This window comes from Cuculus canorus, chromosome 9 (assembly GCF_017976375.1).
Source record: "Cuculus canorus isolate bCucCan1 chromosome 9, bCucCan1.pri, whole genome shotgun sequence".
Lineage (NCBI taxonomy): Eukaryota > Metazoa > Chordata > Aves > Cuculiformes > Cuculidae > Cuculus > Cuculus canorus.
In genome coordinates, this window is record NC_071409.1 from 9,462,168 (window position 1) to 9,486,262 (window position 24,095).

The following is a 24,095-nucleotide window of genomic DNA, read 5'->3' on the forward strand; positions in this document are numbered from 1 at the left end:
GGGGGAGCAACACAGATTTATGGGGGGGAAAAAGGCAGGAATGGGGACAACTGGGATTAGAGGCTGTGCTGCGGTGTGCGTTCTCCATGGAATCACAGAACGGTTTGGGTTGGAAGTTTGGGTCCAGTTCCACCCCCTCCGTGCCATGGGCAGGGACGCCTCCCACTGGACCAGGCTGCTCAAAGCCCCATCCAGCCTGGCCTTGAACACCTCCAGGGAGGTGCCATTTCTGGGAAAATGCATACATACGCATGTAAGTGGGAAATATGTTCTATTTCAGCTCTTGTCTCACTGCACATGGATGGAGATGAGCGCTTTGTGTTGCTCAGGCCTGATGATGGATGCTCGCATTCTAAAACTCCAAAACGAGTCTTGGAGACTTCGCTTTCTGGGTTTTTTTGTCTCTCACATGCGTGTAAGTGGGAAATATTTTCAGTGCTAGTTCATGTCTCCCTGCACATGAATGGAAATGACTGCCTCATGTTGCCCAGGCCTGAGTTAAGATGGTTGCATTCTAAAGGTCTAAAATGAGTCATAGAGGGTTCATTTCCTGGCATTTTTGGTCTCACGCATGTATGCAAATGGGAAATATATTCTGCAACAGGTCTTGTCTTGGTGCACAGGAATGGAGATAAGTGCCTCATGTTGCCCCAGCCTGAGAAAGGATGCCAAAATGAGTCTTAGAGGGTTCATTTCCCCATGTTTTTAGTCTCGCACATGCAAGTAACTGGGAAATACATTCTGTAGCCACCTTCTGTCTCTTGCACATGGATGGAGATCAGTGCCTTGTGTTGCCCAGGACTGGTGACGGATGCTCACTTTCTAAAACTCCAAAATGATTCTTGAGAGACTTCATTTCCTAGTATTTTTGGCCTTACACTTGCATGTAAGTAGGCAATACAATCTGCGACAGCTCTTGTCTCATTACACATGGATGGAGCTCAGTGCCTCGTGTTGCCCAGGCCTGATGAGGGACGCATGTTTTCTTAAACTCCAAAATGAGTCTTTGGAGTGTTTATTTCCTGGCATTTTTGATCTCGCAGATGCATGTAAGTGGAAAATACATTCTGCAACCAGCTTTTGTGTAGTTGCACATGATTAACGGAGATGAGTGCCTCGTGTTGCCCACGCCTGATCACAGATGCCTAAAGGAGTCTTAGAGGGCTCCTGTGCCGGCATTTTTGTTCTCCCACATGCAAGTAAGTGGGAAATAGATTTTCTGCACCAACCCTTGTCTCAGGGCCTATGGACGGAGTTCGGTGTGCCCAATGCCCTGTCCGGCCCCCCCCTGCTCTCCCTGACCCCCATCCCCGGTCCCGCAGCTCGGTGTCCCCGCTGCCCAGCCCGGCCCTGGCCTGCTCTCCCTGGCCCCCGTTCCCGCAGCTCGGTGCCCGCGCTCCGGCCCCGCCCGTGTGCCCGCCCGGCGGGGCGGGGCGGCGCTGCCATGGCCGCGCTGTACCAGAGCGCCGGCCCGGCCGCCTCGGCCTCGCCCAACAAGTTGCTGGCGCTCAAGGATGTGCGGCAGGTGAAGGAGGACACCACGCTGGACGAGAAGCTGTTCCTGCTCGCCTGCGATAAAGGTAGCGTCCCCTCGGGAGGGGGGCTGGGGTCGCTGCGATCGCCCTGCGGCCGCCATCGGCCCTTGGGTTGCAGCCGCGGGGATGGAGCCCCGGTCCTGGGCTGAGGTCCCGGCGAAAGGAGGGGAAGGGAGCTGCTGGAACGGGCCCGGAGGAGACCGCGGGGGGATGCGAGGGCTGGAGCATCTCTGCAATGAGGACAGGCGGAGAGTTGGGGTTTTTGAGCCTGGAGAAGAGAAGGCACCAAGGAGACCTTAGAGCAGTTTCCAGCACTGAAAGGGGCTGCGGGAAAGCTGGGGAGGGGTTTTTACAAGGGCAGGGAGTGACAGAATAGGGAGAAATGACGTTAAATTGGAAGGGGGAAGATTTAAGTTACACAGGAGAAAGAAATTTTTCACGACGTGGGTGGTGAGGCCCTGGCACAGGTTGCCCAGAGAAGTTGTGGCTGCCCAAACCCTGGAGGTGTTTAAGGCCAGGTTGGACGGGGCTTGGAGCAGCTTGGTCCAGTGAGAGGTGTCCCTGCCCATTACTGTTGAAACTGAATCCTCTTTAGGGTCCTTTCCCACCCAAATCTTTCCATCATTCTATGATTCCTTCCTGAAATCACAGAATGTCCTGAGTTGGAAAGGGCCCACAAGGATTATCAAGTCCAGTGCTTGTCCCTGCACAGGACACCCCAACATTCATACCTTGTGTCTAAGGGTATTGTCCAAATGCTTCTGCAACATTGTCAGGCTTGGCGCTGTGACTGCTTCCCTGAGAGCTGTTCCAGTGCTCAGTCACCCTCTGAGGGAAGAACCTTCTCCTAATGTCCAACCTAATCCTCCTCTGGTATCTTCCTGCCCTCCCCTCGGGTCAGAGAGAAGAGCTCAGTACCTGCTCCCCTTTCTCTCCTTGTGAGGAAGCAGTAAACTGCTAAGAGGTCCCCTCTCAGTCTCCTCCAGGCTAAACAGACCAAGTGATCTCAGCCGCTCCTTATATGATTTCCTCTCTAGACCCTTCAATATTCTCCATACTTGAATTCAGTCACCCTTGAGTGGAAACACAATTGTAAATCAAGCCAATGTTGATGTGTCTGAGCTGTTGGACTCCAGAATAGACTTTCGGCCCCATACCAGACGTACTGTGCAATTTCAGACGCACATGTGAGGCTAGGAGATGTTGTTTATGTGGAGTTGTCTGCTGGCCTTGTGTGTAGGTTGGAGTGTTTCTGCAGTTGTGTGGGCCAGCGGGCTGAGGGGCTTCCTTCTAGTGTGCCCTGTGGCACGGGGTGCCTTGCTGTTCAACAGCCAGGCTGCTGGTGCAAGTCAGTCCTGCCTATCAGACCAAGTCCTAGCCTTAACTCCAAATATAAACAGAGTCTGGGGCCAAGTCCTAGCCTTCTTGAGCTAAAAGATGCACAATGGAAAATTAAAAATATGTGTATACCTATAACAGATGGTTTAGAACTCTTGCAGGCTCTACGTAGCCTACTGTATTCTACATATACTTCTGCAAGTGTTGTACACTAAGGTTTGTCTATGTCACTGTCTTCTGTGTTGCAAAATCAGTGTTAACCCAGACACAAAATTAAATCAAAGCTTTTTACAAGAAGTCACGTGGAAAAGACAAGGGGGAAGGTGTAGAAGTTGTTCCTGGGGAGATTGTGATAGGATTCCAGCAGAATCAGAACAGTTAAACATCGGAATAATCTCCCCGGGGTAGTGGTGGATTTCTCTATACTGGACACTTTTAAGGCTCAGCTTGACAGGGTTCTGGGCCATTTCATTTAAACTATATGTCACCTAGAAGGTTGGACCAGACAATCCTTGAAGTCTCTTCTAACCTGGCTGCTTGTGATTCTCTTGTATTTGGCAAGAAGAATTGATTAAAGAGAGTAATACTAAATAAGGCAGCCTGATGTGTCCATACTTCAGTCAAATAGGAAAGTGGAATGGCTTACTGCAGTTTGCTTTACTTGCTCATCTAACGTGGTACCTTGAATTTTCATACCATTATTTAGGTTGGAAAAGACCTTTAGGGTAATTAAGTCCAATCTTAACCTAATTCTGCAAAGTCCACCACTAAACCACATCCTAGAGTGCCACATCTACATGTCTTTTCAATACCTCCAAAACCATTGCAGAATCATATCACACTGACTTCGGTGATACATACGCTGAAATTGGAGTAATACAGAGAAGACTAATGTGGCTTCTGCTCAAGGGAAATGGAGATCTGTTCATAGCATTGTAGAAAATGTTTCTCTGAGCCTATGGCTTTTTTTGAATTGAGAAGCCTTCTCTGATGCAACTGAACTTCATGTTTTTGGTGTCTCACAGGTTATGTATGAGCTATTGCCTCAGTTTAAAAAGTACCCACGCTTTTGTGTGCATTTGTTTTTAGGATGGGAACCGAAGGGGATGGATTAAAATGTGTCTTAGTGTTTTCCTGAAAGAGACCTCCTGAAATATATTTAGTTTCCTCCCTGATAAGACAGTGCTTATCTACCTTGATATCTTAACTGTCCGACATATTCAGTGTCTGTTGTCAGCTGTGGAATGTTGTCTTGTTTGGTGGTGGCTGGTACTTGGAATGTCCACTTGCTTTTAGTGCTTTGTGATAATTCAAGTGACGTTCATGTGTTATTTGCACAGGTGACTATTATATGGTTAAGAAACTCTTAGAGGAGAACAGCTCAGGTGAAATGAACATAAATTGTGTGGATGTGCTTGGACGAAATGCTGTTACCATAACCATTGAAAATGAAAACTTGGACATACTACAGCTTCTTTTGGATTATGGGTGCCAGGTAGGAAATACATAAGTTATTGACAACTTTCAGTGTAGTCATGTTTTATTCCTCTTCTAGAGGTAGTATATATGTTATCTTCAGGCAAAATAAACAGTATATAGTCAGAGTGCATCAGAGTAAAAAATGTAGAATACAGGGATCTCTCCGATTGTGGAATGTAATAACTTTTTAAATTATAGCACAGTTAAAAAAAGACACGTTATATTTGATGATTTTAGGTTTAGGCAAGCACATGTTTTTGCAGGGCTTTGTTGTTAACCTTGATCTGTGCTTTATGGCAGACTTAGTTTCATAACAACAGTACTTGTGTAATTCTGCACACCATCTCTGCTTCTGCTGGAAGAGCTGTGGCTATGATGGATTAAGTATGTAAAACAAGGAAAAGTAGTATCTTTTGTTAGGTTTTTTGACATTGGACAGGAGAAAAACAACAAGCATTCCCATCCCTGGATCTCCTTTTTGGTGCCAATAATAAAAGCGGTGTTTATTTTTAAAGGAACAATTTGGATTTTCTCAAGTGAATTAAAAAGACTAATATCAGCTGTAGGGAAAACGAAAAGCTGCATAGCTTATCTTAAGAGAAGTTTCAGAAGTAGTTACCAGCACAGAGAAAACCCTTCTGTTCCTGACTTTACCAGGGAACTACAAATGTAGGGCTGAAGTGTCCCATATGCCTGGGTTGTGTTACACTCACTTTTGACATCTTTAATAACCTAGTAAATAGTCCCTTAGTACTTTAGTTTTGCAAATGTCCCGCATCATCCATCTCTGCTGGAAAATACTCTCTGCAATTGGTTCTTCTGCTGTTCATGCAATGAAACAAATTGTCAGGAACGCTATGCTACCTCCTGGAGCGACAACCTGAATTTGTATCCTGATCATGTGCGTGGGGATAACACAGAGTAGCGTTTTAGTACTTAAATAAATAATTTTTTATAAAGCGGTTTGTTTTATTATGCTGTTTAAGTTACTGCTGTTGGCACATATGACTTGTTGTCTTTTCTTAGTCATCAGATGCACTTTTGGTGGCTATTGACTCGGAAGTGGTGGGAGCAGTTGACATCCTACTGAATCACCGCCCAAAAAGATCCTCCAGACCAACCATTGTAGTTGAGTGTTGTTACTCATTATCTTTTTGTAGTGGAGCGGGGGGCCAGGCTATTGCATTCCAGAAAACTGTAGTATTTAAAACAATATCCCTAGATGAAATTCTGCATCTCTAAGGTGATGGAGTCTGGGTATTGGGGATTATTTTTGTAGCCTGTTTGTCTTAAAGATTAGAATACCTTATTTTGCTTCACGAACTAAGAAATCCAGTGCCTTTATACATGCCACATGCTAACAGATGCCTCGCTCATTCAGAAGAGTTAAAAATAGGATGGTAATAAGTCTTTTCTTGTAGACTGTTTTGCAAGGTAATTAGCAGCCTTGGCCTATAATGAGCATATTAACGTGGTGAAGTTTTGTAGCTAGTTTTTTGGGGTTTTTTTGGCAAATCTATAAACGCCAAATCTTCACCTTGAAATTAATCAGTTGAAACTTGTCTTGGCAATGCTCAAGTGTCCAAGTTCCCAAGTAGAGGTGAAGAGAGGGAAAGAAGGTGGTGTCTGACAGGGTATGGTAGAGTCAGGATATTTTTTCTCTGCTTACATAGTAAATGTACTCATGTACTCAGAGCAAAATACTCTGTTTAATATCACACATGTATGTTGGAGGAGGTGGGAACTGGATGTCAGGTTTTGTCTGTAAATAGACCAGAAGCATTTCTGTGTCCGTTTTTCTGGCATTTACCTGGGAGGGATTTGAAGGTTGTTACAAATTTTTCCTTATTTCTGTGTTAAGAAACATAAGAAAATATTTTGAAGGAGAGAGTAATTGTTTAACAGTCAAAAAACCCTTACATGTCTATGCCATTGTAGAATTCTGTGTAATAAGTTTAGATGCTTTTCTACCTTTTATTGCAGAAACTCATGGAACGCATTCAGAACCCGGAGTACTCGACGACCATGGACGTAGCACCTGTCATTTTAGCTGCTCATCGTAACAACTATGAAATTCTTACCATGTTGCTAAAGCAAGACATATCATTACCCAAGCCTCATGCTGTAGGCTGTGAGTGCACGCTGTGTACTGCAAAGAACAAAAAAGATAGTCTGCGACATTCCAGGTGGGACTTAACCAGGCATAAATGATGATGATGATGATAATAAAAAAATGCTTGTCTTAATTCTTTGATATTGCTTGGGTCAGATCAGTGTATTTCCTTTTCCCCTCTAAGGTGAGGTCTGTGAGTGGACCCCTTTAATATATTTCAACCTTTATTGTGTGAGATGGTCGTTCTTCAGTATGGGTTGTGCTTGAGGAGACTGGTGGAAGACAGTGGCTTGTTTTCTTTTTGGTTATATGCTCTTACTCACTGTGTATACAAAGCCTAGTGCCTTTTGTTTCTACCACTTGTGTCACAAACATTCTTGTTATCTTTGGCTTGGGAGCATAGGAGCTATGCAATAGAATTTTTCTTAAGTTAGTTGGTACTTGGGTTTTTTTTGATCCAGAACAAGGAGGCGGATAATTCTGTATTCTTTTTCTAAAAGTGTTTATGTAGCATGGATCAATGAATGCAAACTAAAAACAATGTTTTTTTCTTCTTTTGTATTTTTGAAAATAGAAAGCTTTTTAATAAAGATTCAAATAGGAGAAGGATTTACCAATCTTAACAATATTTTCTCTGGTGAGCTTGACAGCATATTTGAAGGTTGAATAGAATTTAATGTGTGGGTGTTGGGGTGAAAAATCACAGAGTTCCAAGATCTTAACTGAAACGCGGTTACAATATACAATTAGTTATTGCCTAATTACTTCAGCGTGTATCGAAACGACTGAAAAATCAGGGAAGTAAAAGGGTAATTGTCACTGGTATTTGGGTACTTATACAGGCCATGCTCTGGTACCTGTAATGGTAATATCTATCTGATACCCTGTGTCATTAACTTCAGTATGAGAAAAGCTGTCAGGGTTTCCATCCCCGATCCCCTCCTCCAAACAAATAAACAATAGAAACATTTGGAATAATGGGTCGTAATTTAAACTACAATGGATAAAAAGCTTTGTGTCCCTGTTCATGAGTTCCTAATTTTGAACATGCCTTTAGAGGTTTCCCAGTTTCCCTGTTTTTTTTCATCTTGCGCATTAAAGCTCTCCACTGCTTTTAATGTATTTTCTTAAAATAGAAGATGACCTTAAAAGCTTTGTTTCCCACTCTTATTTCCACTTGAAGAACCATAAGAACTACTGTATATTGCTTAAAATGCAAAATTTTACCAATACTGTTGCCTTAACTGATGGCCTCCTGCTTGATGTACTCGAAACAGTGCAGTTATGATAAAAAGAGGAGGAAAACAGTTTGATCAGGTTTTGATACTTGGAGTAACTGGGATTCTAAATATGTGAAGGACAATGCATTCCATGATAAACCCCATTTAATGCTTGTTGTTCTGTCTGTCAGCTGCCTGTTTTATGCGGACTTTTGGAATAGGTTCTGATTTGAAATGACTAATCGAATGAAACATCTTTGCTTGCTATTCCTTTGTCACAGGTTTCGTCTTGACATTTATCGATGTTTGGCCAGTCCTGCTTTAATCATGTTGACAGAGGAAGATCCGATCCTGCGAGCTTTTGAACTTAGTGCAGACTTGAAAGAATTAAGCCTTGTTGAGGTTGAATTCAGGTAGGAATTGAGAACGCAAACCAACTTTAATTTATGAAATTACCTGTATAGAAATATGCATGCATTAGAAAAGGTTTATTCTTAATTTTTTTGTAACTGAAGTGCTTAAACTGATCATTAGACATAATAACAAGTTATACAATGTAATTTATGGCTCATTAGCAGTCATTTTGACAGTTTAATTACTTTAAATCCTATGTAGACAGTTCAATGTATATGATTGCACCAGCTGTTCCTATTGCAGCTCTACTATGGAAAAATAAATAGAAACGATTCTAGATGCTGACTGATTTCAGGACTACACACCTATTCATCATATCAGTATCTTATTAGTACTCTGCACTTTTTTTTCTCTACACCATGGTAGAAGTATGCAACACCTTCTTTATACTGACCTAACTCATACTGGGAGTTGTGTTGGGTGTTGTTTCTTAATTTTGCTCCTTATATTATAAAACTCTGAACTGTGTGTGTATAAATATAAAATATGCATTATGCATGTAGAAGACTTTATGGATTCCCTATAAATACTCTGTCTATTTGGTGGACAAGTACTCAGTATAATTTGATGTTTAAACTGTACCGGTTTCTACTGCTTTGAAACATGCCAGCACAAAAGCATGTATTTTTAATTACACTATGAAAGTGAATGTTAACATGGGTAAAGTTCTGCTTTCCTGAACAACATAGGAGTCTGTTCAGTTTTCTAGCTGATTGTCTTTCTTAATAAGAGTCCAACTGTTGTATTTTTGTGGTACAACTTGGCACTAAAATGGACCGTGTGCTAGGTGAGAAGCAAATACTGTAACTTCTTTTCTTAGATTTATGATATTAATAAATAGTATTCCATGAATAGACTTTAATTTTCAGATGACAGCAATGAAGCAAAACCTAAAACAACTTCCCTTTCAAGCGGAAAGTCCAAATGATGAATTACTAGTGTCATATTTTGTGGCTACTAAACTTTCTCATCCCGTGGAAATAATTCTAAGCTTTGACTCTTTATATGGAACTTATGAGAATTTGTATACTGTCAGTCTGCTTCTCAATTTTTTGGTCTCTAGTGGAGTTGCAAATTAAACTGAAGTGCAGTTGGCACATTACATGGTCAAACCACTCAGAGTTGTCTTTGGAATGCTTGGATCTTGATATAAAGCTGTTGGGTTTTGGATTTTTAATTTGTCTTAGCATGACATGCAATCCCAACCAAAAACAGGTAGTCGATGATTTAATGGAAAATAAGGGAGTGGTGTAATAGCAAGTGCTCTTTGTGTGTCTTTCAGAAATGATTATGAAGAGCTCGCTCAACAGTGCAAAACCTTTGCTAAAGATTTGCTTGCACAAGCACGGAATTCGCGGGAGCTGGAAGTGATTCTGAATCACACATCTAGCGATGAACATGTAGATAAGCGAGGATTGTTGGAAGAGAGGATGAACTTAAGTCGCCTAAAACTTGCAATCAAATATAATCAAAAAGAGGTTTGTCTTCGCAGTGACTTGATAGGCTTTCCATATTACATTTTGCTAGTAATTGATTTAATTTATTGTTCTGCCTCTAGGCAGAGAACTAGAAATAAGTTTGCAAAAGTTACAGAAGAGATGATTTTTAAGAACTGATACGTGTAAAACCGCTTGGCCGCTTTAGTCCTCATCTTAAAAGATGTTGCGTTTTACAGTGTAGATAGTATTTTACAATAACAGTATCTTATTCTTCTGATAAAGTATCTTATTCTTCTGATATGATCACGGTATTTTATAATAACATTGAAAGTGTTGGAGGTGTGATGTTGCTTATATGCTAGATTTCTAAATAATTAGAAATCAAAACTCATTCTTGACCTGAAAAGCATTAAAAGTCATATATGTATGATTCATATTTAATTGCTGGTTGTAGAAGGAAATTTAAATTATGTATGTTTATAACCGTAATGGGTCTGGAGTACTTTTACTGTCTTATTATTTCACCTTAATATTCTTGCCTTTTCCTGTTTATTGGTAACTATGCTTAGTTTGTATATGAGGTTTAATGTAAATTAATAATTTGTGTTAAGAACCATGAGTCTGATTTCTCATTTGTTTCTTTTTTTATTCCCCCCAGTTTGTGGCTCAGTCGAACTGCCAGCAGTTCTTGAACACTGTGTGGTTTGGACGGATGGCAGGCTATCGGCGCAAGCACACGTGCAAGAAAATTTTGACTGTTTTGATGGTTGGCATTTTCTGGCCAGTTCTGTCCTTGTGTTACTTGTTAGCCCCTAAATCTCGAGTGGGTCGAATAATTCACACTCCTTTTATGAAGTTTATTATTCATGGAGCTTCATACTTCACGTTTCTGTTATTACTTAATTTGTACTCTCTTGTCTACAATGAAAATAAGAAGAATACAATGGGACCAGCCCTTGAGAGAATAGACTATCTTCTGATAATCTGGCTAATTGGTAGGTATGGTTGATTGGATGACAATTGCTTATGTTGATTGAACAATAATGATTTGTACTGCCTTCTTATGAAATTAGTGTTACTCATTGCTTGGCTGAAGTTAACTCTTTGCAGGACAGTGTTACAGGAAAAAAAACCAAGCCATTTTGAGGAAGGTATGTGAAGTGTTAGCACAATCTCTAGTTGTCACTGAAAGTGCAGTGTCAGAAACAGAATCTTGTAGGATCTGACAGAAGAGGAACGTGAATTTTTCTTGTGAAGGACTGGCAGCATTCACAGTGATGCAGCTGAGATTCAGCTGTGCAGTAACAAATTAACGTGGGAACTGTGCATCTTCCTAGATGAAAAAAAAAAGGAAAGAAAGAAAGGTAACCTGAAGGTGAGACGAGTGTGTGTTCCTCAGATTAATACTTTTGTAACAGACAAGAACCTGTTATCAACGTTTTTCTCTTGGTGCTAAGTTGAGGAATAAAATTAATTCAGACATAGCTTTAGTTTTATTAATGAATAGGCAATATTATTTACTATGTAGATGGTTTAGTCATTGTCAGCTCAACTTGATTTGTTTTTTCATTAGCCAGCAATCCACGAAACTCTTAATTTCTTCCTCTGTCTTTTACAAGAAGTGTTGGAACAGTGTTCTTATGTGTTTTAGCTTTTAGGTTGTCCTGTGTCTGGTTGCACTTGATGATCCATGGGTGTCCTTTCCAACTCCCACGATTCTATGACTTCTATAAAAAAGTAGTACGAATGATCTGAGTTTCTTGATTACTTGTGTGTCCGTGTGTGGAGTTATGCTAGAATCTGAATATTGCAAGTGAAGTTATTTTTTTCTTTGAAAATTCTTTCTAGCTAAAATCTTTATATAATTGTAAAGTAGGTTAAAAGTATTTGTGGATCGTATTAAAGTTAACTGTAATTTTTCTGGATTGTAATTAGTTGGAGTAACCATGCAATTACAGTCATAAAATCAATTGCTGCACTGTTTTAATTTTTTTTTTATTATGCTCGAACTGAATAGAACAGGAGGATTCTGTACACTTTTGTTGGACTAACTTCAAACAATGCTATAACTTAGGGTTCTGCAAAATCTCATTAGTAGTGGTAAATATGTAATTTTTATAGCATTTTTTCCAGCTCAGGGAGAGGACTTGGCATACATACGAAATTGCCATCAACAGTTAAGTAACAGCTCAGTCTTTCACGACCAATTCTTAAGTGCTTGGTTTGAAAAGTAATTAATAATACAACTTGGATTTGCTGCATAGACTGCATATTGCTTAAAGAAAGAAGTATCTGTTGTCTCTGTTTATAAATGCATATTATATGTGAATACTGCACCCCAGTTTGATAAATTGAAGGTGTGCATTTACCTCATCCTTGTTTTAAAACACAGAAACAAGTATTTTTTTCCAATATTATAGCTTTCCACTTCTGTCTGTCATTGTTACTGATTATTATAACCACACCTGAAAGGATGCATGTTAATTCTGGCTGATGCAGTAGAGGGAGCACAGGTATCATTTTTGTTGCGTACTCCTGAACTTTTGTTTTGGTTGGAAGTTCATAAGATTCTAAGATGTTTTTGGTTGTTTGGTATATGTTTACTTTTACAGTAATATTTGGCAGATAAATTCATGGAAACTTATATCTTCATGTCAGGTAATTAGATACGTATCATTTGGGTGACTGGACTTTTAGAAAGCAGTGACACAGCTGAAAACACCGCTTTTTTATCTAACTAGTTGTGGGTGATCTATGTGTTATCTTTGTGGGGTATTGTTGTAATGGTGATTCTTTTCGTGATTTAGCAGTATTAAAACCAGGGAGTAGTTTACGCAGGTTTTGGGAATACCCAGTACCTCACATACAAATACGCTAAAAGAGGCTTGAAAGCTTCAAATGTAGAGTGCAAGTCACTGTGACAGACTCCTCCTCTGTTTTGAGATTCATTATCTGATTTCAGAGATTTTTTTGTTCCATCAAATCTAATGTAGACAGAAAGCGTATCACTAGGTGGTCTGGGAAATTGTAACGAAAGGCCATAGAAACATCTTATTTTCTTCATGTCATATTTTAATGTGGATTTCAGATAGGGTTGAAAGATGACCTGTAAGTAACATAAATTGTTATAATCAGGTTACTTTTTGTAGTATTGGTTCTTAAAATCTTTTAAATTGTAATTATGTTTATGGCTGAAATGCCTGTTTCGTAATCACATATTATGTAATTACATATTGTGTTTCCTTGTGAATATTCAGTAAGTTGAAAAATACATATTTAGAAAAAATGCTACAATATCAACTGGAATAAAAAGAAACAAGTAGCAAGGTTTTACCTACATTATTGTCTTCCATAGTCCCATTAAAACACTTTCCAAAATTGATGTCAGAAATGGTTACAGCAGAATTTGTAACAGTTAAAGTTAGCAGCTAGTTTTGTGTTCTACTGGATTAAATTTCAAAATCATGAGAACAATAATTCTTTTCCAAGTTGAGTCTAAATCATACAAGTGTTTTGCTCAATAAAATAAAGCAACATAATTCAAGTTTTTGTGTGTGTAAATAACATCAATTATAGTATCTTCTCCTTCTCCGACTCGTTTTACTGATTCTGTAACAAATTTAGTGTAAAATACATAGTGATCATATGGAGGGACACAGAGGTTCTGCTTTAGGAAAAATCGCTTCATGACTAGGAAGAAGTGAGATATGTCCAAGTCTTTTAATGAACTGTGCACAGCACGTTTTGGGGTTTGTTTTTTTCTGCCTTCCAATATTGATGTAAAGCTGACTGAACAAATCAAGTCATGCATAAGTATCTGGGGTATTTTTTTCCCCATTCACTGGATCTTGCTCTTACTGGACCAAAGCTTTAGAAAAGCTGCAAAGTCCTAAAAACTGACCTTAGTCTAACAGTTTGTCACTACCAATCGTACACACACTGTCCTAAATATAGTAGCATACATCTGAAATACTAAAAAACCCACATTAAATTATATATAATATAATAACTGATCATTCACAGAAATCAAAGGTGCCATTGTAGTTCATCTAACAGTCCTTTCATGTGTTACACAAATGTCAAGTCTGTAAGAGCCATTCAGTTAGTAAAATTTTGAGCAACTGTATTTTTTTGTTCAGCCAGACATGGTTGAAAGTGGTAAAAATCATTTTGCTATAAAGACTCTGAGTATTTAGATGTATGTTGCTCTAAGTTAAACTTCTGATTTTTAACATCTTGAGTCCTGGTCTCTTTTCCTTCCTAATGCTATTTAATATCAATTAAGGTAGGAGAAGTTTCAACTTTTGGGTTTTTTTTCGGCAACAATTACTGAGCTGATTATTCTTAAAAGAAAAATTTTATAATCCCTACACACTTCCAAAACATACTCGATACTTTCTGTAGCCATGTAATGCTTTCTGTAGTGTTTTTGGAAAAAGGTGAGTACTTTTTATTCAGGAAAAGCATTTGTATTCTAGCCCCCTACCTTTACTTAGATTTGACCTTTTCCTGTCCAGTTTTTCTGCACCTCATTTCCTCTCCTGCCCTTATTTATTTGAGAATGTGTTTCTTAGTTGGAAAGCAGACTTGAAGAGGTTAAACATTTTTTTGCCTCATGGTTAATGCTTGTACTTTGATGCAATGGTTTTGGTAAATTTACTCCATTATTCCCCTTCTTTCTCTTTGCTAAAATACCAGTTACAAAAGCTAGTCAGAAGTGCTTTAGTTGTAAAAGGATATCTATTCAGTGCTATGGTTTGACCTCCCTGGCTTTTTTTTTCCCCCTGCAGGAATGGTGTGGTCAGACGTTAAAAGACTGTGGTATGATGGTTTAGAAGACTTCTTGGAAGAATCTCGTAATCAGCTTAGTTTTGTCATGAATTCCCTGTATTTGGCAACTTTTGCTCTCAAAGTGGTTGCCCATAACAAGGTGAGAACCTGTCTTCACAGATCCAAAGCTCCTCTGGGACTAACTTTGCAGATAGAATTTAGGACATTGCGGCACAATATGTGAAGATGTGTTATGTTTGTGTTCGCAGTATTTGTTGCAGCTCAGTGTCCTCCATTAGTAGTGACCTGCTGGGTGGGTACAGTTCAGGCTTCTGAGTTAAGTGTTCTTTGTGGTATAGGTTGTGGTGTTGTCATGATCTCGAATCTTGTTGCATTTGGGCTTAAAAGAGAAGTTGATGAGGCAAATGTGAGTTAGAAGGCACATCAAGATGTGTCCAAGTACTCAGGGACCCAACAGAGCTACTGTCTTCCTTGTAGAAACTGGCTGGTCTTCCAAATGGCTTGATTTTTCTTTGGGGAAGTCTCCCTGTGCCACTTACCTGATCTTGTGTTTGATTCCGTAGATCAGTGCTGTGCAGACAGCTGACCATAATCTCTGCATTTGGGTTGCCTAAAGCTTTTTGTTGCAGAAAGTTGTGTTTAGCTTTTCATTACATACACTTAAATGTCATGGGTGGTTGTGGGGTTCTTAACATTTTTTTTTTTATTTGGTGCTTTTTGTTTATTCTAGTAAGGAAAAAAGACCCAAAACCTTAGAGGAGCCTGGCCCATTCTCCATGAAAAGCCATCTGGATTTGATTGAAGATATATGTTTTGAAAATGATTGTTCCTATTCTGTTGAACGCAGAGCACGTGGCAAGCTGCTGGGCTGACTGAATAGGAGTATTTTAGCAAAATTCAAGCCAGCGCAGTAGCACCATTATTTTGTATTGCAAACTATGAGTTGACAGCTGTCTGGCGGTTGGGAGGGAAATGAACTGGTTCATTTCTTCCCAATTTGGTGTTTGGCTCATTTCACTCTCCTTGCATTGATTCAGAAGCTGGTAATCGTCTGGAAGGGAAAGCTCCGTTTCTTGGAAAAAATAGAGAGAATGCCATGTTGGGCTGCCTTCCCAACCATTTGCTTTGTAACCAGCATGTTTGTAGTAGTGGTTCCTTTGCTGAGATGAGCCCTTTGCTACTGTTCTGTGTTACAGGCACATGATGGCTTTTTTACAACTTTTCTATGGCAACATTTATTTTCATAGTTTATAAATTATTTAGGAAAACTGAATAAAAATGCTTGTCTTTTTTTTTTTTTTTTTTTTTTTACATCTTAGGTCCATATTGTAGGCACTGAAGCTGTAAGAAATAAAGGAGGAGTCTCTGTAGCAGAAGAATTTATACACATGCAATTGCAAAGTATAAAAATGTGTTTATCTCTGTTTCTTGCCATCTTTGTGCAGCACGCTTTCTGGCAGCTATTTTAAGGCAGCCAGTTCCTTGAGTGCCCATTTTGAGACAGCAGAAGCTGGTATTATAAATGTAGAATGTTGTCAGCAAAGCCAGAAGTTAAGTATCGGTGGATATTCTATTAATAGTTGAATAGTACCTTTAAGGGTGTGTTTACATTAACAGCTTGCTTGTGTATTCTTCATAGTCATTCATAAAATCTGTTGAAGCAACCCCAGGTCCTGAGTCTTTCTAAATCTTTCTAAAACCGATTAAGACCAGCTGTCACCACATTGCAATTGCGGGTATACATTCGATTTCTTTGCAGCATTTTAATGTTGTGTTTGATGGAGGCCTGTTGAGCTGGGCAACACACATTTATAAAGTCCGCCGGTCCCTGTTTCAACAAACCGTGCAAAGCAGTAGAAGGGAAAAGCAGAACAGAGGAACAAATGGTCTGCCAAGCAAGCGAGAGCCAGAGTTGGGTGTTGAATTTAAATAATTCAATTTCTGGCTCCCTCTGGAATGGCTTTTAAAATGCCTTTGTTTAAAAAAAAGCGAGATACCTAGAAGAGGTAAGCCACCTGTGAATCATGTGTGTTCCTTTCTCTTAGGCTGTTGCCTGCTTCGGAGGCAGCAGTAGGGAGTGGTGCATTTGTGTATTTGTGCTCTCAGTGATCTCAGTTTGTCCTTTTTATATTGCAGTTTCACGATTATGCAGAAAGGAAGGACTGGGATGCGTTTCATCCTACTTTAGTGGCAGAAGGTCTTTTTGCTTTTGCTAATGTTCTTAGTTATCTGCGTCTCTTCTTCATGTACACAACCAGCTCTATTCTGGGACCACTCCAGGTGACTATTATTACTGCTTGAGAATATGTTAACTTGATCTTAATTTGCTATGAAGTGATCTTATTGAAAAGTGAAAAGGAAGAAATAAGAGTAAAGAAGTTGGAAAGTAAAAAGTAGAAAGAAGTAGTATTGCATTGAAGTTTGTTTTTTCAATCTCTCATGTAAAACATACTGATTTACATGGAAAAAAGGTAAGAAAAAGCATGGAAGACCTAATGTAATTCACTTTCTTATAGTATTTTTTCCATTATAACTGTACCTATTCTGTCTTTCTGTTTATATCTGTTGTTAATTTAACATACTGTGTAAGTGTCTTCAGTCTGAAAACTGTAAGGGTGAGTTCTTCCTGTGAAGTTCTATTCAGATAATCATCCTGACTTCTTGCCTCTAGAAGAGAAATGAATGAAATATGTAGAAAGGAAGAGTAATCAAAAGCCTTTCAGTTTGTCTGTGATCTCGGATCGCTGTCTTGTATCAAGGCTTTAGGATCTAACTGAAAACCTGCTGCTTGAAAGTTCAGTTCATTTTAATGAGTTGGAGTACTTAATCTCACTGCACAAATAATTATCTTTTGAAATATTCCTGTTTCATACAGAATAGTCCTTCTTTGAAAGGAAAATGAATCAGTTATTAAATTGGTCTTTTTATAATCATTGTCAAAAGTGCTTTAAAAAGAACGTTCATAGCTCTTGCAGTCAATTTAATATTGTTGGAAGACGCCTGTTTTTCCTCCTGGGGTTTTGTTTGTTAGTTTACTCCGTGTCTTTTTCTCTCTATCCCTGACTGTGGTGTGTTTGCTATTTTTATATTTTTTTTCTTTTATACATTTTTTTTAACGGGAATGTGCTTTCGTGCTTTGAACAAAATACCAAAGTCTTGGTGTTGCAGTAAGCGTTATGTGTGTTGTACAAATTGATTAACGCTGAAGTCTTTCCACATTTTAAAGAGATTCACTGTTTAATTTGCATATTTATTTATGCGCTAGATCTTTCATGAGGTTTTTATTGGGAGGCTGTGTTATGAAATTTTCCAAGTAAATAAAAACAGTCAACAGTCGCCCCATTCAGGGCACACTGAAGCTTGTTATTGCTCTTGGCCAGTACTACTTGTGCAACAACTCATACAGTATTTTCTGAAAGTAGGTCACAAAGTTCAAATGGTGGTGATCAAATGTGGCATGGAAACCCAACAGTGCGTGCGTGGGAAGGCAGCTGCTATGTTCTCTTGGCTGTTAGAGTTATTTTTAAGCATTCAGTTACTTTACCTACTGATTAATAAAACCTATCTGTAAGTTGGCTATGTGTGATGGTTTTTATTAGTAAAACAATATAGAAGTAACATTCCCCTAGACTAGATCATCAGAGTTCAAATGCTTGGAAACTGTAAATGCTTAGAAAGGAACAGGATGACTATGTGAAGAAAGCAGCTGGTATTTGGGCTATGTTATTACACTATTCTAAACAAAATAGTTGCAATAGTTTGCACTTACGCATTCCTATTTCATGTGATTTGTGTTTCTTTTGCCTGTGACCAGGTAAATATTTTGTTGTGTGGTTTTTTTGTTTTTTTTTTCTTTAAAAGGAGAGATGTGATCAAAGTGTGGTGGGGATTACATTCATCCTCTGACCAAACGACAGAATTACTGCAGAACTTTGCCTGCAGTTACAGGTTCTCCATATCTATGGCAAACTGCAGAGAATCAGAGAGAACCTGCTGCTCGGGAGTTTTCAAGCAGCGTGGGAGGGAGCAGGAGCTGGTGCTTCATCTCCCAGTAAATTCGTACTTGCAAATCACTGACTAGTGATAACAACTCTGTGATTTGGTACAGATTGTGATTCATATAGGATTAGGCTTTCCACACACTGATTTATATAGAGGATTAGATTTTCCTGACCCCATTTTGTGTATTTGCATTATTTATTACAATACATTGTTCTCTGAAGTTGGAGGAAGGATAATTTAGGTGCTGTAAACAGTTTATACTGTGTTGTTCGAAATTTGTGCTTATGGCAGAAGTCAAGGTCGTCTCTGCTTTGGAAAAATGCACAAATATAATTTTATTTTTTAAAGATGCTGTGTTTTTACTGTTGCAAGCTTCTGCATAGGATGTTCTGAAATGGAAGCTAATGATCTGACTTTAGTGTCATAGTTTCTATACCTTACACCCTTCAATTTGTATGTGCTTATACACCGACACATCGCGTATATTTTACATCTGTAGATCTGCTCTGGTGTACTGCTTTTTAATTAGTAATGAATTATGATTCCAAATATTTTGATTAATTCAGTGTCCTTCTTAAGTGTTTCTTAACTTTCTGTGATACTTTTTGTGTTCAAATGCATTTCATTTACCGATTCTATCTATTGACTTGCGAGTTCCTTATTACAGTTGATGTTGTTAATGAAAAATAGAATGTACACACTATTGTTTATGGTTAATTGAAAGATATGAACTTATCAAGTGATGTTAAAACTACTTAAATTTTCTTTTAATACCTAGAATTTTTCACTGAAAAATGGTACCAGGGTTCCTCCTGATTTTGAGGACTTTTTAGTGTCTTAAAATTTAAGCTAAACATTTCAAATGTAAATAGATATTTTGTTCCTTGTTTAGAGGCTGAAGGAGAGAATACAAGCAAATAACTACCTTTTACTAAAACAGGCAATAAATCTATTTTGCAGATTTCAATGGGACAGATGCTACAAGATTTTGGAAAATTTCTGGGCATGTTTCTTCTTGTCTTGTTCTCGTTCACAATTGGATTGACACAACTTTATGATAAAGGATTCACTGTAAATGAAGAAAAGGACTGCGCAGGGATTTTCTGTGAACAGCAGAGCAACGACACATTCCATTCGTGAGTTTGATAGCTATGAAATAGCTTTCTTGTTCTAGCCCTTAAATCCTAGTGATTAAACAACACTGGAGCTTTTCACTGCACTTAAATTTACATTAAATAACCTTACTTTTGGTGTTTGCTTTGCCTAAACAGTTTTTTTCCGTTTGTTTTTGTAGGTTTATTGGCACGTGTTTTGCTCTCTTCTGGTATATATTCTCCCTGGCACATGTAGCCATCTTTGTCACACGTTTTAGCTATGGTGAAGAGTTACAGTCTTTTGTAGGTGCTGTAATTGTTGGTACCTACAATGTGGTGGTTGTGATAGTACTAACTAAACTCCTCGTGGCAATGCTTCATAAAAGTTTTCAGCTGATAGCAGTAAGTGGTTTCTGATTAATTCCCTAGAATTCCTAGCTGTATCATTGGGTTTTATACAGATTTCTTTGTATGATGTATAGACTAATCCACAGCCTTCCACAGATGAGCTGTGTCTCCAAGCTCTCAAGGGGCATTGTTCCTTCAATTATGACCTTTTTATTTACTTCACCCCAAATAGAATGGGGTTTGCATGTTGAAATTGTGCAAGGCTTTCAGCCCTCTGGGAATTGAAGAATTTCTCTGCGCAATAACTGTTCAAGTGAAGATGCTCTTCTTGATAAAGAGGGGTGCTTGGGCATTAGGTATGGGGTTTATACCTTCCTAGCTGAGTTTGGTATTTAGAGTATATAGTGATTGAAGAGATTTGTTTTGTATTTTAATTATTTAGTATTAATAACAAATTTATTAAAATGCTACGCAATCTGTATATTAAAATACTATATAAGCAAAATTAATGGTTATTTTCTAAGGTATGAGGAAAAAAAATTAGGAAATAGCCTGTTAATATTTTTGCTTCTGATCTCTGTTAATGTTTCTGCTGCTTTAGAATCATGAAGATAAGGAATGGAAGTTTGCTCGTGCCAAGCTTTGGCTTAGCTACTTTGATGACAAATGCACGCTACCTCCACCTTTCAATGTTATTCCCTCTCCCAAGACTATCTGTTATCTTTTCAACAGTCTCAGTAAATGGATTTGCTCTCATACATCAAGTGGCAAAGTGAAACGTCAGAACAGCCTAAAGGTGAGAAATGACTGGGAAAGCTGTAGGCTCCGTAGCTGGGAAGGTGTTGCTTGCTAAAATGAATCAGCAAATTGCTGCATGGAGCTGCCTGTGAGTGCTACTGAGATAAGTAGGAGCTATGGAATAATGTATGTTGCATCTAAAATATAAATAACTGTGTTACCTATGTCGGCCTAAGTAAGATGATATTACCTTTCAGTTTGGGGATTTTCAAGACCCTTCCCTCCACATCCCCCAGAAATAGTCTGGAAAAAATGTTTTGATTGAAAATTCATAGAAACCTCAAGCAAGTGTGTGCTAATCTCAAAAATGGTGAGGTTGGAGTATTCTTTGGGGAAGGTAATTGGTTTTAAGCATATTAGAGAAGTGTCAAAATGAATAACCAAGAGGGATCGCTGAAGGCTGTCGTTGTGGCAGGAGAGAGTTTGGGTTTTTTTGTTAAATAAATATTTTTATAGTACCCTGTAATTACACATACTAATTTTGCATCTTCTTGCTGACAAAAATAGCATTAAATAAACTAAATCCAAAGCTGCTATGAAATGTGTGCTGAGAAACATTCAGGATTATGGAGCTCGTACTTATTCATAGGACGATTACCAAGCCAGCCAGCTTAAAAATGTTCAGGTTTTGCTGGTAGAGCAGATTATAATTTAATTTAAATGTTGCTGGCAATTTACATGCATTGTATGTTTGTGCGCATCAGGATGCATCTATGAAAATATGAGCTTTGCTCATATTCTCTGTATAATTGTATACAGGCTTGAGGGCTTAAAAATCACTTTTCCATAGTAAATCTGTAATGTTTGCTTAAAGGAATGGAGAAATCTGAAGCAAAAGAGAGATGAGAATTATCAAAAGGTGATGTGTTGCTTAGTTCACCGTTACTTGACTTCCATGAGGCAGAAGATGCAAAGCACGGATCAGGCAACTGTGGAAAACTTAAATGAACTGCGGCAGGACTTGTCGAAATTCCGAAATGAAATGAGAGACCTGCTTGGCTTTCGAACTTCAAAATATGCTATGTTTTATCCACGAAACTAAGGCCTAGCTTAGTGTGTACTTCTAGATTCTTGTAGGTGAAAGTGTTGACCTAATTCTGTTGCCAGACCAAATAGACAAGAAGATTATTGCACAAGAATACATTTGAAGATGTGTTTGCATGAGTTGCAGGTAGATGTGGAAGTGGTGGAAATAAATGCAAAAACACATGTAGTCATTTCCTTAAGCTCCTCATCTTACTGTGTACATAAATTCTGTATATAGGAATTTTTTAACGCTCCTCAGACTGTGGCTGTCAGGTGTCAGCGCTTCGTAACTAGCACAATGGGTTTATTTCTTATATTTTTGCTGTTTGTTCCTTTTTGATACTTGTTTTTTGAAGTTGTGGGAGAGCATAAGGCTTTTTGAGACAAAAATCCAGCCTATCTTTATTTTTAATAGAAAAGTCAGATATAGAGTAAAGGAAAATTTCCAGTACATTTGGAAATTGTGTTTAACTGTAGGTTACAGTGCATGTGAAGGCTGTACGGCTTCGGAAGAGGCAGTTCTAGTGCCAAGTTTTGTATGTTACCATTGACTGTACGCTCACATTTCTTGAATACAGCAAATCACATCACCAAACCCTTCTCTTTTGTGGGAACATGGAAATTTTGACCTTAAAATATATTGAACTCAGCCATTTCTTGAGTGTTTATGATTACAAGTAAGACAATCAATTCCTGCTTGGGTTTTCTAGTCAGAAGTCCCTTTTGCTGTACAAGATTTGGAACAGAACTTTAAAACTAGCCTGTGAAGTGTTAATGTTTAATATCTTGGGTTTGTAAAATGTAGATGCTAAGTTATTTGAATTATTAAAACCTGTGACTTACATCAGTGAGGTGGGGCACATGCTATTGTTCGCCATGCTGAACAATCCCTGTGGAACTCCGTACACTTCTTTCTGCGAGAACAGGTTTTGTCCAATCTGGCTGTTGGACAGGTGATGGTTAGAAGGGCCCACTATAGACAGGTTTTACAGATCCTACTTCTAAATTTGTCTTTTTTTCCCTTTTTTTCTGCAGTTGTTGCCAAGCTAAACATTTTTGGTTTGGTTTTTTTTTTGTGTGTGAGCAACACTCTGTTTTGTGAAAACGTGATTTGACTTTGCTTAAAATGAACAGTAAAGGCTTTGTGGATTTTCTGTGCTAGAGGATCCTATATGGCTTTATATGCTTATATATAATTCAAGTTGACAAATTGTAATTGAGAAATGTGAGACTCCTGTATTTTTAATTATGGAATAAGTATATTTATGACAGCTGAAGGATTGATTGACAATTTTACTGTTAAGATGATGCTCTTCTAAAATGGTTTTATGTCCAGAAGGCGCAGGTAGCCACAGTAGTCTTTGACTACAGTTGATTTTGGGAGTCGAGAGAGTGGAGGCTTACACGGATGTTTACTTTTTTGAAGGAATTCTTACAAAACTCTTTCTTGTAAAGGTAATATATTTTCTGTACTCTGAAATTATCTATATCTGAACTAGGGTTTCATACTCTTGCTTCCAGAAGTCCTATGGTTTAGAGGTATTCTGGTAAGTCTTTTGGCTTTTCATGTGAATAAGAAGCTAACCTCTTGTGTTCAAAGAAGAGGATGACTGAATTTTGTATTTTGGCTCAGATCTTATGTTTGAATAATGCACCAACATAAAAACTGTGTATGTTATGTATATGTGAGAATGGAAGCAGACAAATAAAAGCTCTTTGAAAAATATGGTTGTATTAATAGTAGTCATATTTGAAGCACGTTCTGTCGGGTACCATACTGAAAGTAATTCCTTTGTTGTGTTAAGATAATAAGTTTAAAGAAGGTAGCTGGTATATGTTACTACCTTTTTTCTGGTGGGACCATCCTGTTAACTTCATTTAAAGGGCTTCATATAGTGCCATGAAGTGATACCTGAGCTACTTCCAAACAAGCTAGACTGGATTCTAGGTGCAGTGTTAGTTGCTTGGCACTCAACTGACACTGACGAGTTCTGCTGGGAAGCTGGATGTGTTTATCTGTGTGAAGCAGCATGCTAATATAGCTATTTCTAATAGCGTTTAATATGTTAAGCCGTCCCTCAGAGCTAGCTTGGTCCTTGTCACACAGCATTGTGTTCTTCTACAGCATAGATGTGTCCTTCGGAAGAATTGTGTTATTTCAAGGCATTCGGGGGGTGTGTGGGGGTGTGGATTGAAACTGGGGGTTCCAGAGTTGTTTTTGTCCTGAGATACATGCCTGTGAAGTGATAGGTAGCAGAGAGAGAGGTTTGTTGTCCATAGTACCTCAGCTCTATGACTCTGCATCTCTGCCTTGTTTGAAAGCTGTTGTAGTCTTCCTGTCTTCTTGGCTACTGATGGATACGGAGTGCTTGGTACTAATTAGTCAATCTTGTCTTATCATTCAGATTTTCCCAGTTCACATGTATTAAACGTGCTGTTGCTTTCTCATTTGGCACCGTAATATGTTCCAGCAGTGGTCTGCAGATGTTGGGGCTCAG

The 24,095-nt window shown here is 38.6% G+C and overlaps 1 protein-coding gene across 2 annotated transcripts; it reads left to right on the forward strand.

Annotated features, from left to right (window-relative positions):
• Window positions 1–1,415: 1,415 nt before the first annotated feature.
• On the forward strand, window positions 1,416–23,314 carry TRPC1 (transient receptor potential cation channel subfamily C member 1). Of its 2 annotated transcripts, XM_054074649.1 has the most exons (13): window positions 1,416–1,580; window positions 4,214–4,368; window positions 5,379–5,480; window positions 6,336–6,538; window positions 7,967–8,098; window positions 9,382–9,577; window positions 10,197–10,533; window positions 14,329–14,468; window positions 16,466–16,609; window positions 19,292–19,467; window positions 19,626–19,827; window positions 20,375–20,569; window positions 21,386–23,314. In XM_054074649.1, the coding sequence occupies exons 1-13, from the start codon at window positions 1,445–1,447 to the stop codon at window positions 21,611–21,613; spliced, it is 2,346 nt and encodes a 781-aa protein (XP_053930624.1). In that variant the 5' UTR covers window positions 1,416–1,444; the 3' UTR covers window positions 21,614–23,314. The 2 variants fall into 2 exon arrangements, with proteins under 2 accessions (XP_053930624.1, XP_053930625.1); XM_054074650.1 differs by lacking the exon at window positions 16,466–16,609.
• Window positions 23,315–24,095: the final 781 nt, after the last annotated feature.

Coding starts and splice junctions, on each gene's coding strand:
- TRPC1 (XM_054074649.1), top strand. CDS start 1,445: ATGGCCGCGCTGTACCAGAGCGCCGGCCCGGCCGCCTCGGCCTCGCCC. Junction 16,610..19,291: donor CTATTCTGGGACCACTCCAG/GTGACTATTATT, acceptor TCTATTTTGCAG/ATTTCAATGGGACAGATGCT. Junction 19,828..20,374: donor AAAGTTTTCAGCTGATAGCA/GTAAGTGGTTTC, acceptor CTGCTGCTTTAG/AATCATGAAGATAAGGAATG.